We start from the raw sequence: 12,851 nt of genomic DNA on the forward strand, positions 1-12,851 counted from the left end.
TGGAACGAGCACAAATCGAATATGAGGACTAACAACCGGCATTCACCGGTTTCAAGACCCTTTCAAGAGCACAAGCATCAGCTTGCACACATTTGGTTCCAAATACTAGAAGTAATAAGGACCAGAGACCTCCAGACTAATTTGACAAAGAAACTGTAACAAAGGGAGGCCTTCTGGATTGACAGATTAGATACTGACTCTCCAGCGGGTCTTAATGAAGAACTTGATCTTTAATGTTTTTTGTGATTATTAACAAGTACAGATACACACCACACTCAAGCATGCATGAGAAAAATCAATTAAAGAAATGATCGGTGAACACGATCACCACCTCAGCAGACATAAATGGCACGTGTCCTAGCTGCAGATCATATACTGTAAAAATTATTGGCTCATCACCTCCAATTTTGAACTTTTTTTTTTTTTTACAATTATTTCTTCTAGAGTAAACCATTACATAGGTAGCCTTGTATCAGTATTATGATTTACCTCCATGCAACAATAGGAGTTGCATTAGCATCTCCTATATTCCTCTTTCCTACTGCACCTTTCAGTAGTTCCACGGAGTGTAAGCTACATTATATAAGCAAGTTTTGCTACGCAAGGTTCCCGCCGATCATTGATCACCAGTTCCCGCTACACTTGAACCAGAATTGTTATGACAGCGAATAGCTACAACCCTTTGTTATACTCACTATCAGCAACATCAATATAATTTTGCTATCACTTATTCTCCTCTTTGATCAGATTCACTGTTCGTATATTTGAGTATTAGAGACCACTTCTAGGTTTTTGTACCGTTCTGCACATCCATCAGCAGATTCATTACATGTTCAGACCGATCGTGATCTGAATCACTGTTACTGGCATATTGATACACCTTATTAAACACTAATTGGATCAGACATTTGATTAACTTTGAAAGAGGTCATTGCTTCCATGCAAGCCGCCTAGATTTACTTTAATGGCTCCCAGCTTTTACAGCACTATTTCACTACAGTTCCCGGCAGACCTTGCAGTAACATCCGCATGCCATCGCGCTTTGACGCAATGACGTACGAGTAGAATACAGTCGAGGGTCCCGGCGTCTCTTTGTCATGGGCAACCCCTGTTGCTGTTCACGCGAAGACGCCGCCAGACTTTCGATACACGGAACAAAGCACAATACAAGCAAGTAAGTACCAGTTCTGCCCCGAGATGTGCACGGCTAATAACATCCTCAAAGGAACAGATCCACTGACAGGGTGCTAATACATTCTGCCAGCTTTAACATACTACAGTTGCCCTTAATTCATGACCAAACGTTGATGAATGCTTACAAAAAGTAAGCGCCTTTAAAAATAGATGCCATAAAGGCATTTCTATTGCTAGTTCGCTAAGAGGAAGTAGCAAGTATCGATGCCTTAACAGTAGATGTGTTCTAGAGACTGCCATTCTTTATTTTCAGTAGCTAATTTCAGAGAGTTAAGGCAACCAGTCCCACAATCATAATTTCAACGGACCCAGATTTCACACATCAAAGTGCTTGTAAAGATGCCTGGATAATGAGCAAGGTAACGGGGAAAAAAGTGTAAAATAGATGTTTGCTGGACACAACACTGCTAAAATCAACATGCATACAGGTGATCACTACAGTATTGGTATTTTGTCTTTTCTGTAGTACACAGTCTGCATGCAAGAAAGCTTGACCAAGCAACAAAAATACTGCCACAAGGAAAGTGGACTTTACAATAATTGCAGTGTAGACCATTAACTGACATGTTTTGTTTTATCTAAAAAAAAAATAATTTCTTTTTATTGTGAAATACAACATTGAGATTATGAGGAATAGAGGTTCTAATAACCTCATATCTGTTAATGTTTTAGAGCCCGCCCTGAAGAAGAGTGTCCTGCTGATGAACTTTGAATTGAATAAAATAATCTTGATAAACGTGAAGATTATTTTTACCTTCATTAGGTTCACTGAAAGGATATAGTACTATTGATCATTAATGACCTAACTTTAAAGTAGTATTGACTACGCATCAGGCGTCTCCAAGCTCAGTGAGTCTCACTGAGCAGCCGCTGCTTGAGACGCGTTATTCCCCCCTTTCCCGTACCCATGCCGTATCCTATTTTATAGGATCCTCCAACTTCGCAACTCCTGCCCCCTCCCCCTTTCTACACAAACACTGGGCCGAGGAAGAGGGTGACTGAGAGTAAATAGTCTAACCCTTACATATCTCATTGGACATGTCCCGCTAATCGGATCAGGCAAAGTCAGGCACTTGACCTTAATCATGTACATCTGATGCCCTTAACTCTCCCCACACAGATAAAAGGCAGAACATAGAGCCACACTCTGAGCAAGGTTGAACATGAGAAGGAGTAAACTTCTGGGGCAAAGGCAAACCTACTGGAGCAGGATGACCGATCAAGGGACTAGAGCAAAGGGTAGGGAAACCCTGAAGATCCCTATAGAAGGTTGTGAGACTGTATACACGCATTTCGCGACCTATTTTTGGTCGTGGTACTTTTCATCGCCGGATTTTACATCGCCAGAAACCCCTTTTTTATTTTTTTTTATTTTGGGGGGTGTTTTGTTGGGGTTGGGATATTATTATAATAGAATGAGGGAGGTCCGGGGGGGGGGGGGATACCCCCACCCCCCAAAAAAAAAAAAAAAAAAAAAAAAAAAAAACAGGGTTTCTGGCGATGTAAAATCCGGCGATGAAAAGTACCACAATCAAAAATAGGTCGGCGAAATCACGTAGAACCGTTGCTTCTGGGGAAACCGTGAAGGAGACGCAGAGAAAGACAAATCACAGACTAGAAGAAACCTGCATTGTTTCAAGGTTGCCAGCGACCCTCCCAGGTTAACGACTGAGTTGGGGAGGCGAGGCCAAGTCTGTGGTAATAAACTTGTGAATCAAAACCGCACAGACCAGGAAGGAACGCGCTCAACTGGTGAGTTAGTGAAAGACATGAAAGGCCGGTTTGTGTCAAGTAAAGATTGAAGCCGCAACAGTGTATCTAACAATTAAAGGTTGCACACATGCTAATGAGATGCAAAAGACTGCTAAAAAGTGATTAACTCCTTAGTGGCTGATAACTGTGAAGCCAATGATACAGAGTAGCAGAGTGGTCCAGCGAGAGGAAGTAGCCCACTCGAAGGTCTTCACGAAATGTGGAAAATGTTGTTATAAAACAGCAAAGTGAACGATATCTGACATGCGTAATGTTCGAGATTAACCCCGGCAAATGGCTCTTAAAGCTACTAACGTAGCCAGTGGGTTCACCAAATATTCTTTTGGCCTCTGGAAGGCAGTAGAGCAGGCAACTCAATACATCCCTGAGGGAGAGTGGCAAGATGGCTTTGTACAGCTGGTGGAAGATGGGAAGGTGGTGGCCAGGCAGTCTCTGCAAACGGGCCTGGACGTGGCTGACTGCGTGGACCGTTCAATGGCACAGTCTATGGCATTGAGGAGGCAGGCCTATTTGAGGTGTTCAGGCTTTTTGCCAAATGTTCAAAACAGATTCTTGAACATGCCTTTTGAAGGTGAATCCTTTTTTTCGGCCAGAAGCCTGACTTCCCCCCTAGAAACAATTTAAGGAGTCAAAGATCGCAGCAAAATTGCTGGCCCTAGCTGCGCAGCCGGCCAAACCTATCTTTAGCTTTGCCTCTAGGAGCAGTTGCTACAGGCATTATGTGCTTTACAGCAGGAAAGTGCAACTCCTGCAGGCCAGGCAAGGGCAAAAGCATTTCTCGTGCTCCGGAAGGGGCAGGGGGGCTTCCAGTGGCCAGCAGGAAGCGATGGGGGCAGATCCACCCTCTAAGCTGCTTTGATTTTCCCCTCCCACAACTTAGTGTTGGTGCACTGGCCCTAATGGCAGGAGATTACCTCTGACGCCTGGGCCCTGGAGCTTTTGCGATGGGGCTATTGTCTGTAATCCTTAAGGGCACCACCAGACAGATGCCACCACCTTCAAGCCAACAGGGATAGGAGCTCCAGGAAGAACTGGGAGCCCTGTTCTTGAATGGTGCAGTGAAAGAGGTACCACCTGAGTAGAGAGGGGAGAAGACTTCCCCCGCCCCCCTTCCTCCAACCCCCCTTCTTCCAACTCCCCCCCTTCTTCCAACTCCCCCCACTTCTTCCAACTCCCCCACTTCTTCCAACTCCCCCCTCCCTCCAACTCCCCCCACCCTTCCTTCAACTCTACCCACCTTCCTCCCAGTCCCCCCCCCCCCCCAATCCCTCCCTTCTTCCTCCAGATGAGTGTGAACAGCATTGCGCAGATGGTGAACCAGTTCCGGAACCATGCTGCCTTACCAGCAGCTTCCTTCCTCTGCGTCTTAGGCCTCCTGTATTTTTCTGGTGGCTGAAGCCGAGCTGCATATTAAATCCCTTCAATGGGCTTCTAGGTCATTTCATAGACAGTCAAAATTTTGGTGTTTTTTTTTTTGTTATTTTTTTTAACGATTGTTTACTGAAGCCCCACATCTCCTATTGTTTTATAACTATTCCCGAACCCCTCTTAAGAATATTCTTAAAATACCCATAAGAAATCCATCGAAATTCCGACCGTCGATGAAAGGATGTTATACCCTTCAATGGCACATACCTCAGTACCTCTGAGCCCTCTCAGATTCTCTCAGGATATCCAGGTCAGTGGCCCATTACCTTGGTTGGTGGACCGACAGCAACAATCTCATGGCAAAGGAACACTTATAGCCTGTGTGGCCTCAGTCCCGAGAGGTCACGGATGCTTCTCTGAAGGGTTGGGGTGCTCACTGCGAGGACTTGCAGGTGAAAGGCCTTTGGTCACCAATGGAAGCCAGGTGGCCTATCAACAGGCTAGAATTGCGAACCATCAGGCTAGCCCTGAAAGCATTAACTCGGTCTCTGAAGGGGAAGCATGTCCTGATTCTGACGGACCATACAGTGGCCATGCACTACCTGAACAAGCAAGGCGGCGTGGGCTTCCTCCCCCTTTTCAGAGAGGCGATGCTGCTGTGGTTCTGGCTGTTGGAGAACTGGATCTGTCTCGACAGTTCATCTGGTGGGGACAGAGAACAGTTTGGCGAATACTCTGAGCAGGCATAGCACAGTCTCCCATGAGTTGGAAGTGTGCCGGGAAGTCCTGGAGGAGGTCTCTCTCTCTCTCTCTCTGGGGTACCCCATCAGTGGACCAGTTTGCCGTGGAGTGCCAACAGGAAGTGCAGACAGTTTTGCTCGAGGGAATTCCCAGCAAATGGCGTGCTAGGGGTTGCTTTTTTGCTGGATTGGACCTTCCCTCTCCACTACGCCTTGCCTCCTATTCCAGTCATTCCTTTGGTTCTGAGGAGGTTGAGGAGGACTGGGCAAGGAGGACATGATACTCTTACCTTCTGGGTCTTCAACATCTGCCCAACTCCCAGGTTGCCTCGTCGCCCGGATATTCTAACCCAGTTTGACAGTAGGGTTGTGCGCACTCATTCAGAATCCCTCACCCTACATGCATGGCTCTTGAGAGGATGAGGTGTGACAAGGACCTCTTTGAGAAGGTACTCGAGGTGTTGCTGGCTGCACGCAGGCCTTCTACGAGATCTCTGTATGCATGCAGGTGGAGAAGATACGAGGCGTGGTTCAGGGAACGCAAGATTAACCCCATCAATTGCCCCACCACTACAGTGATGGAGTTCCTTCTGTTACTGGCCTCGGCAGGCCTACAGGTTACCACAGTCTAAGGATATTTGACTGCATTGTCTGTGTTCAAGAGTTCCCCAGATCAAGGTTAATTTTTTACGATCCCGGTTATGACAAAATTCCCTAAGGGCCTTTTGAGTAAGTTTCTGCCAACTCCCTTTGTTGTCCCAGAATGGGATCTTAATCTGGTTCTGACTTTCTTGATGGTGGCTCCTTTTGAGCCCATACACACATGTTCTTTGCGGCTGCTCTCTTTGAAGATGGCCTTCTTGGTTGCGATTACTTCCGCTAGGAGGGTCAGCGACTTGCAGGCCCTCTGTTGCAAAACGCCCTTTTTGCAGTTCTTTCGGGAAAAGGTCTCATTTAAAGTAAGGCCAGGATTTCTGCTGAAGGTGATGTCTTGAGTTTCATCTGTCACAAGTCATATACCTTCTGGTCTTTTACCCACCACTGCACCCTTCTAAGGAAGAGGAGTGCTTCCATTAGCTGGATCCCAAAAGGGCCTTGACTTTCTACGTCGCAAGGTTGTCCGAATTTTGAAAATCTGATCAACTATTTGTGGCCTACTCTCTAGTCCGTAAAGGTCTGCCGGTAACAAAGCAGACACTATCCCGGTGGATTATCTTGTGCATTGAGGAGTGCCATCAGTCTGCCGGCAGGGGGCTCCCTCCTGGCATCAGGGCGCACTTGACCAGAGGCCACAGGAGTCTCTGCATAGATGGCCTTACAAAGGGGAGAGAGGTGTCCCGGTTAGGGATTTTTCCTGTGCGGTGACAAGTTTACCAGACACTAGAATCTGGACGTCGCCCATGGGGCTTGCACATTTTGGCAGGGCAGTGCTCCAAAATCTGTTACTTTAAACTTTCTGCCCGCCTCCTTTGCTTCACTGCATGGGGAGTCTATCAGATGAGGAATCTGTGGGAGAAAGGCAATCCATTGAAGGAGAAATTACTTACTATATTCTTTCTTTGGATCCTTCTCCTGCAGATTCATCGTCTCCCCTCCCATCCATCCCTGCTCAGAAAGTGTTGGCAGTTGGTGCACTTCTATTTTGGTGAGTGGTGATGGTCCTAGAGTGACCGTGTTTTGTCTGATAAGCCACATGTTTTCTCAACCAATTCAAAAAACAAACAAACCAAATAAAGTGTGTGTTTGTGCATATTGTGGAACCCTATCCACAAGGTTTTGGGGGAAGTTGTTGTTAACCTCTTATGGGCTGGTTAGCCTTTTTCTCTCACTGTTTTCCTCTGCAGGGGTCGAGCTCAGGTGGTGTGTGTGGGGTGTGGGGAGGGAACTGAGTTATGGGGCCTGAGGAAGTGGTATATGTATTTTGTCAGACTTCACATCCGGAGACGTCATTCGAGCACCGACCGAGACGGATCGTCAGCCGAGTCAAGGTCCACTACGCCCCCTGTCGAAGAATTTTCAGAGAAGCAGAGCTGGATGAGGGTATCTATCAGATGAGTAATCTGTGGGAGAAGAATCCATAGAAAGAATATTACTTTTCTACTTTGGGAGTTCAGGGTTTTGGTATGTAAGTATGATTAACACACAAATCTAGCCAAGCAATAGAGGAATGTAAAATGCTCTATTGGCCCAAAAACACATGCATAACTTATGAATGATGTATACTACACATAAATGTACATATACATCTTTCCACGGTTTGGAGATAACAATGTATTCCTTTAATCAATTTTCGAAACTTTGACATGCTCTTCTATTCGTGGTTGGGTACCGGAGTCTTGTCACCTTCTGGTGACTGTTTAATCTTCCATCGTTGGGTCCCCGTTTGTGTGTCTTTTGTCACTATGGCAGACTCCAAGACGTCTCTCCAAGACATGTTCCATCTGTCACCAGAAGAATGTCTACATCAAAGAAAATCATTACGACTGCCTTTACTCGGACCACAACATCAATGACTGTTCCATCTGTCACTCCTTACCGAACAAGATGCTCAAGGGTGGTCACAGAAGTTTGGCGGGTTGGTTGGACAAAGGTGCTGTGGCATCTGAGTCGGCCTCTGTCCAAAGCCATGCCTCTCCTTCAGAGCACACCCTTGAAGCGTATAATATCTACTAATCTTGTCCTCTTCCACAAGGAGTTTTCTGTTTGGCATGAATGCCCAGTCACTTCCTTTCTGTTTGATTAGATTGATATATAAGAAACAAACAAATGGCAGTGCATAATAGAATATCTTACGTCTTACATTCACAGGAATATCTTGCAATGGCAAAAAAGACAACTGTGACGGCCGCACTTCTCAGTACGGGAGATATCCCAACCATATTTCATCAACCCTCCCCTATGGATTACATGATATGCTGTTTCCTGAAAAGGCAGCAGCAGACTGAAGAGATTGGACATGAGCTGCCAAAGAATGTGTGTGAAGAAGGCCCTGTCCAGAGCTTGACTGTAGTTTGTCACTTACAACATTGCTTCGCTCATACAGGCGCTCACAAATGCTATGTTGAAATCCAGTTGTCCTGCAAACTTTTTTTAGCTGGTGGTGTTGGATTTAGTGCTGCACCTCCGATACATGCAAAGCATTTCTGGTGCTGTGTGACTGGCTGAAATTAGCAGACCTTGTGTGCCACAGCAAGCGTTTCACAGACAGAAATGACATTGGAGCATCTGACGCAAAGCTGAATGATAGGTGCAGCAGAGCTGGCCTTTCTGCCATCACTGGTTTGTCTATCACAAATGGCTGCTCCTGTGTTTCTCCTGCCAACCAAATGTGCATGCACAAAGTGGCTTGTTGGCAGACCGCATGTTGCTTCTGTGATGACCCCTTTTGGCTGCTGTCACCGCACGAGTGAAAGGTGACCCATTGCGCACCATTAGTCATCTAGTCAGAACTTTGACCACTCGTCCACAAATACATTGCCGCTGACCTGTCCAATGTCTTTCTCAGTTCAAGAGCTACTGTACTATACAATTCAGGTAAAGACTTGTGTTAAGATGGTGTTCCGGAGCAAGCCCTGTGGGTAAGTTCTAAGACTCTAGCTTAGTCAGTAAACCCTGTTATTGACACTTCGTCTATTCAAACTCAATCTAGGTAACGCGAGCTGAGCGGTAGAGTGGACTTTTTGAGCTATAGGGTTGGTGTTGAAGTACAGTTGTTGATGCATAAACAGTCGAGAGTTCACATAGAAATACAAACATTTATTAGGCCTTAAAACACTAAGTAATAAAACTCTAGGTATATATCCCTCAGCACACTTTTATTAACACAGATGTTCAAAGTTGTTAATCTCAAAGAGAGATTGCCTACACCATAGACAAAAACACAGTAAAAGCAGTTCAGTTGAGAAAAGCATTGAAAGAAACAAGGAAGCAAAATGAAAAGAACTATACATTAAAACATAAACCATGCTGTATAAATAAAAAGGCAGAAGCCTAACTTTAGCAGTGCTTCCCTGTCTGGTAAGTAGAGATGGTTGCCCAGCAGTTTCAATGTTCAATGGAAACTGCCTAAGAGGGTGGTAGGAAGTCTGAAATTGCACAGCACAAGCTTGGGCAAAGCCAACAGGTTGTTAAATGTTTAGGCTTAAAACCACCTTTGGATTGTGAAGGTTAGGCTTTTAGGAGTGCACTCTCTATCCCACCACACTAGTGGCTACCCTGGCGCAGAGAGGGGGGTCATTGGCTAGAATGCCACTGGTCATAGCCAGGCAAGAGTGGGTTGGGAAGTGCAATTCTGCCCAAAGAATACCGATGGTGAGGGCGAAAAGGCACGTTACCCCTGTCCCTTTCCTTGATTTCTCCTGAGTTGCCACACTGAGTGTACTCAGTTGTTGGGGACTTATTTCTGCCATTGGTCCCATCAATCAAGGGCCAGGGATTGTAGGTTGTTGAAGATGGTGTTGGGGTTGGCTCTGGCTACATGACAGTTCCGATCTTATTTTGGGACAGACCCAGACAGCAGCCACAGCAAGTCTCGCATCATGAAGTGACTTCCCAGACACAGCAAAAGCAGGGCAGCAGTGACAAATCCCTGGTGAGCAGGCGGGAATCACGGTGGTTGAGGATTGGTCTCCAGGAAGGTCCCTCATTGTCCCGGAGAAATTATCATACTCACCAAGTCTACCTACAGAGTCCCAAGCTCAGGCCAGCAACCAGTGCAGCAGATACGCTTTTGCAGAGGATGGATGCCCCAGAGACTGGTCCCATTACAATTCAGACATCCTGGCGGCCGTCTTGTGCAGGGATCTGGACTGTTCAGCCTCATCAGTCTCAAGGTTTGAAGCAATGATCGCAAAAGCAGCAGGGCTTTACTGGGGATCCTTTTCTGGGTCTTGGCGCCAGTGGACTATCTGGGGAACACTTGCAGAACTGCTCCCCCTTTATGAGAAATGTGCACTGTGGGCTGCCCCAGCCCACCATTGGCAAGGAACCTTCTCCATTGAAAAGCTCTGTGCAATCATGGACCGCATCAAACCCCACTTTTGTTAGGGAACTGACAACCTGTGTTTCAATGTGGATTACTGGTAGCTATGGTTGATGTATTGCTTCTTTTTGCTGTCTGTTAATGTACCATGCTGACACCAATGAATCACAAATCCCAGTAAATAGCATCTATTTCTGCATGTGAAACGTCAAGCATTTGCAAACCTTCCTCTTGCCTGCCTGCTGGCCTAGGGGGCATCCTATTTTTTGATGATTGCCGCACGCAACTCAGATACTGACGACTTTCTTTTTCTAAACTGGGTAGTGCTTTGATTTTGCACTTGCCCTCTACTGTGAGACTATGAAAACAATTTCTTCCCAGCAGTTTCCCCTTCACTTAGTGTGTTAATAGATTTAACAATAAATTAAAGTCCTGTGTGTCAGCTATTGCACTCCACCATGTAGTGTGGAACCGTGTTCAATCAAGCCATCCTAGAATGCATACAAGCACGTTGCCTGAGCAAGGCTTGCTTGTCTTATTCAATGAAACATAATCTTTTGAAGGTGTATTTGAATATAAAGTACATAAAATCACCCTGAAGGAATCTAGAAACCCTGAGTGAAATGCAGCAGCACTCTGACCACAACAGACACCACCCTCCTCCAATTCCTAGCGACTGCTGAAGATCTCCAGAAGCAAGTTCCTTATATGAACAGGCAGATTTGACTACCCAACGTCTATTACCGGAATAGTTGGTAACTCGATGTGGCGACTTCTGTACTCCTAGTCCATAGTATTCTTTCCTCTTCTGGTCCTGTCCCCAAAGGATGATGGTCGAGGAATATGAAGGAAAGGGGACAGGATGTAGGAGTCCCGATTATGTTAGAAAGGTTCTGTGGATCCAGAATACTTGGAGAATATGTGTGTAATTTAAAATTTCAACTGAACGTATTCCTCCAGGCTTGAATTTGATTTGGTATTTTATAGATTCATGTACTCTAGAATAGTTCCACTTCTCAGGGTCGCACTGAGGGAAACGTTGCACTTGTTATGTTGCTGTCATTTGATCATTGGAACCATTTTGGAATTTTTTTAGCTGCAAGATGTGGTAGCTGTGTGGGGGCCGGTACAAATATGGATAGCTGCCAGGTTTACCATTTCCAGATGTGACACGTTGTGCTAGCCCTATTTATTTTTTTTTTTTTTAATTCCTTTGCTTGCTGAAACTTGTAGACCTATCCTTGCATAGGGAAAAATGAAACACAACTTTGCATATGTTCTTTTCAATCGGTTTTATCAGTCTGCCTTTCCTTCCATTATCGACCTATGGAAGATGCACTTTTCCCTCGGTCCTTGTATGGAACTATCCCAGCAAATATGTTGGTAGCCCCTAGGCATTAAATCTCTTTAGCCATATTTCTACTCGCTATCGAAAGCGGAGAGCAGCAGAAAACCCAGGTAGCTTTAACGTCATGTTTGTCCAACAGTAAACCTGAACCTGATGGGTTTCTTTCCAATTGATTTTGGATGTCCAATACTAACATGATTGTTTCTTCTTACAGTGTAATGAAGACTTCAAGGAAAGTGTCCAGATTTGTGAAGCCCTGATGTTAGAGAAGGTTTGACTTACTACTTTACTTGAACTAAAATGAAAACCTGTTTTCTTTTTAAGTTGTAAGAGATTCTGGATGTTTCTATTTTCTCCAGGGAAATGCCTTGAATGAACTTCACATAATGCGTGACCATTTTGACAGTGTAGTATTGGAGAATGAGAGCCTAAAGCAAGAAATCAATCATTTACAAATACAGTTAATGGAAAAGAAGGAACTCTCAGAGTTTGAGATACTTGAAATAAAAGCACAGAGGGAGCAGGAGGTAAGAGTTTTTAATTTGTTCTAAATATTTCTGGTATTTAATAATGTGGGTAAAAATAAGTACAATAACCTGAATTTCCTCAAACCGTTAATAGTTGCATAGTTCCTCTGCCATGCCAGAATTGTATGTTCATTCACTGTCTGTTAATCACCATGATAAAAAGATGCCACAATATGCAGAACCATGTGCCCTCCTTTCCTATATTCAGACTTTATTTTGAACTGTTAGTTTCATTTTTCTCCTTTACCTGAAAGACTTATAAGGAGACTAACTGCTGACCATTTGTGCAGGTATTCTCATTGCCCAGCAAGATTTTCTCAGGAAGTACTACTTTTCAAAGTGTTCCTTCTCACAGAAGTCTAATCTTACGGCATAGCTGTAGCTGCAGACAATCTGAAATCTTGAATGACCATGACACCAAGAAGACACTGAAAATGTGCTTTATGTTCTGCCCCAGCCACCTAATAATCTCCCTTCTGTACCAAGGTAATTTAGGGTGATTATTGTGCCCCACATGTATTAAATAGTTGTGATTGTGCCACTATAGTCACATGTATATGGCACTCTACATAGGATAACAAGAGACTGTTTTCCGATGATTTTATAATTTGTCCCCAAAACTTGCCAAACCACTTATCCGGCCAAAAGCAATCAAACACTCAGCCCAAATCTGGTAAAGATTGATGAATGCGTCCATGTAAAGTTTTCAGAAAGTAGGTGTTTGTGTTTGTGAATTATAAAGCGCTTTTGCAAAAACGCAGAACCATTTAAACAATCTGTACAATCAAAATGGAAACCTAAGTGCAATTAGCAAAGAATAGATGAGATTAATAGTTGGGGAGAAGAGAGAAAGTACGTTTTAATAAAGTACGGAAAATATGAAGGCAAGTTGATTGCAATAAAGTGGAAGTGAATCCTAG

General features: G+C 44.7%; 1 protein-coding gene across 5 annotated transcripts in view; it reads left to right on the top strand.

The window, feature by feature from the left end:
- CENPE (centromere protein E) overlaps positions 1-12,851 on the top strand; it is a 2,471,681-nt gene that overhangs the window by 578,174 nt on the left and 1,880,656 nt on the right. For all 5 annotated transcript variants that reach the window (XM_069630970.1, XM_069630968.1, XM_069630972.1 and 2 more), the window contains exons 17-18: positions 11,619-11,675; positions 11,764-11,931. In XM_069630970.1, coding sequence (XP_069487071.1) covers positions 11,619-11,675; positions 11,764-11,931 — 225 coding nt within the window. The remainder of the gene's footprint in view (positions 1-11,618; positions 11,676-11,763; positions 11,932-12,851) is intronic.

This window comes from Ambystoma mexicanum, chromosome 6q, assembly GCF_040938575.1.
Source record: "Ambystoma mexicanum isolate Mex_15411 chromosome 6q, UKY_AmexF1_1, whole genome shotgun sequence".
Lineage (NCBI taxonomy): Eukaryota > Metazoa > Chordata > Amphibia > Caudata > Ambystomatidae > Ambystoma > Ambystoma mexicanum.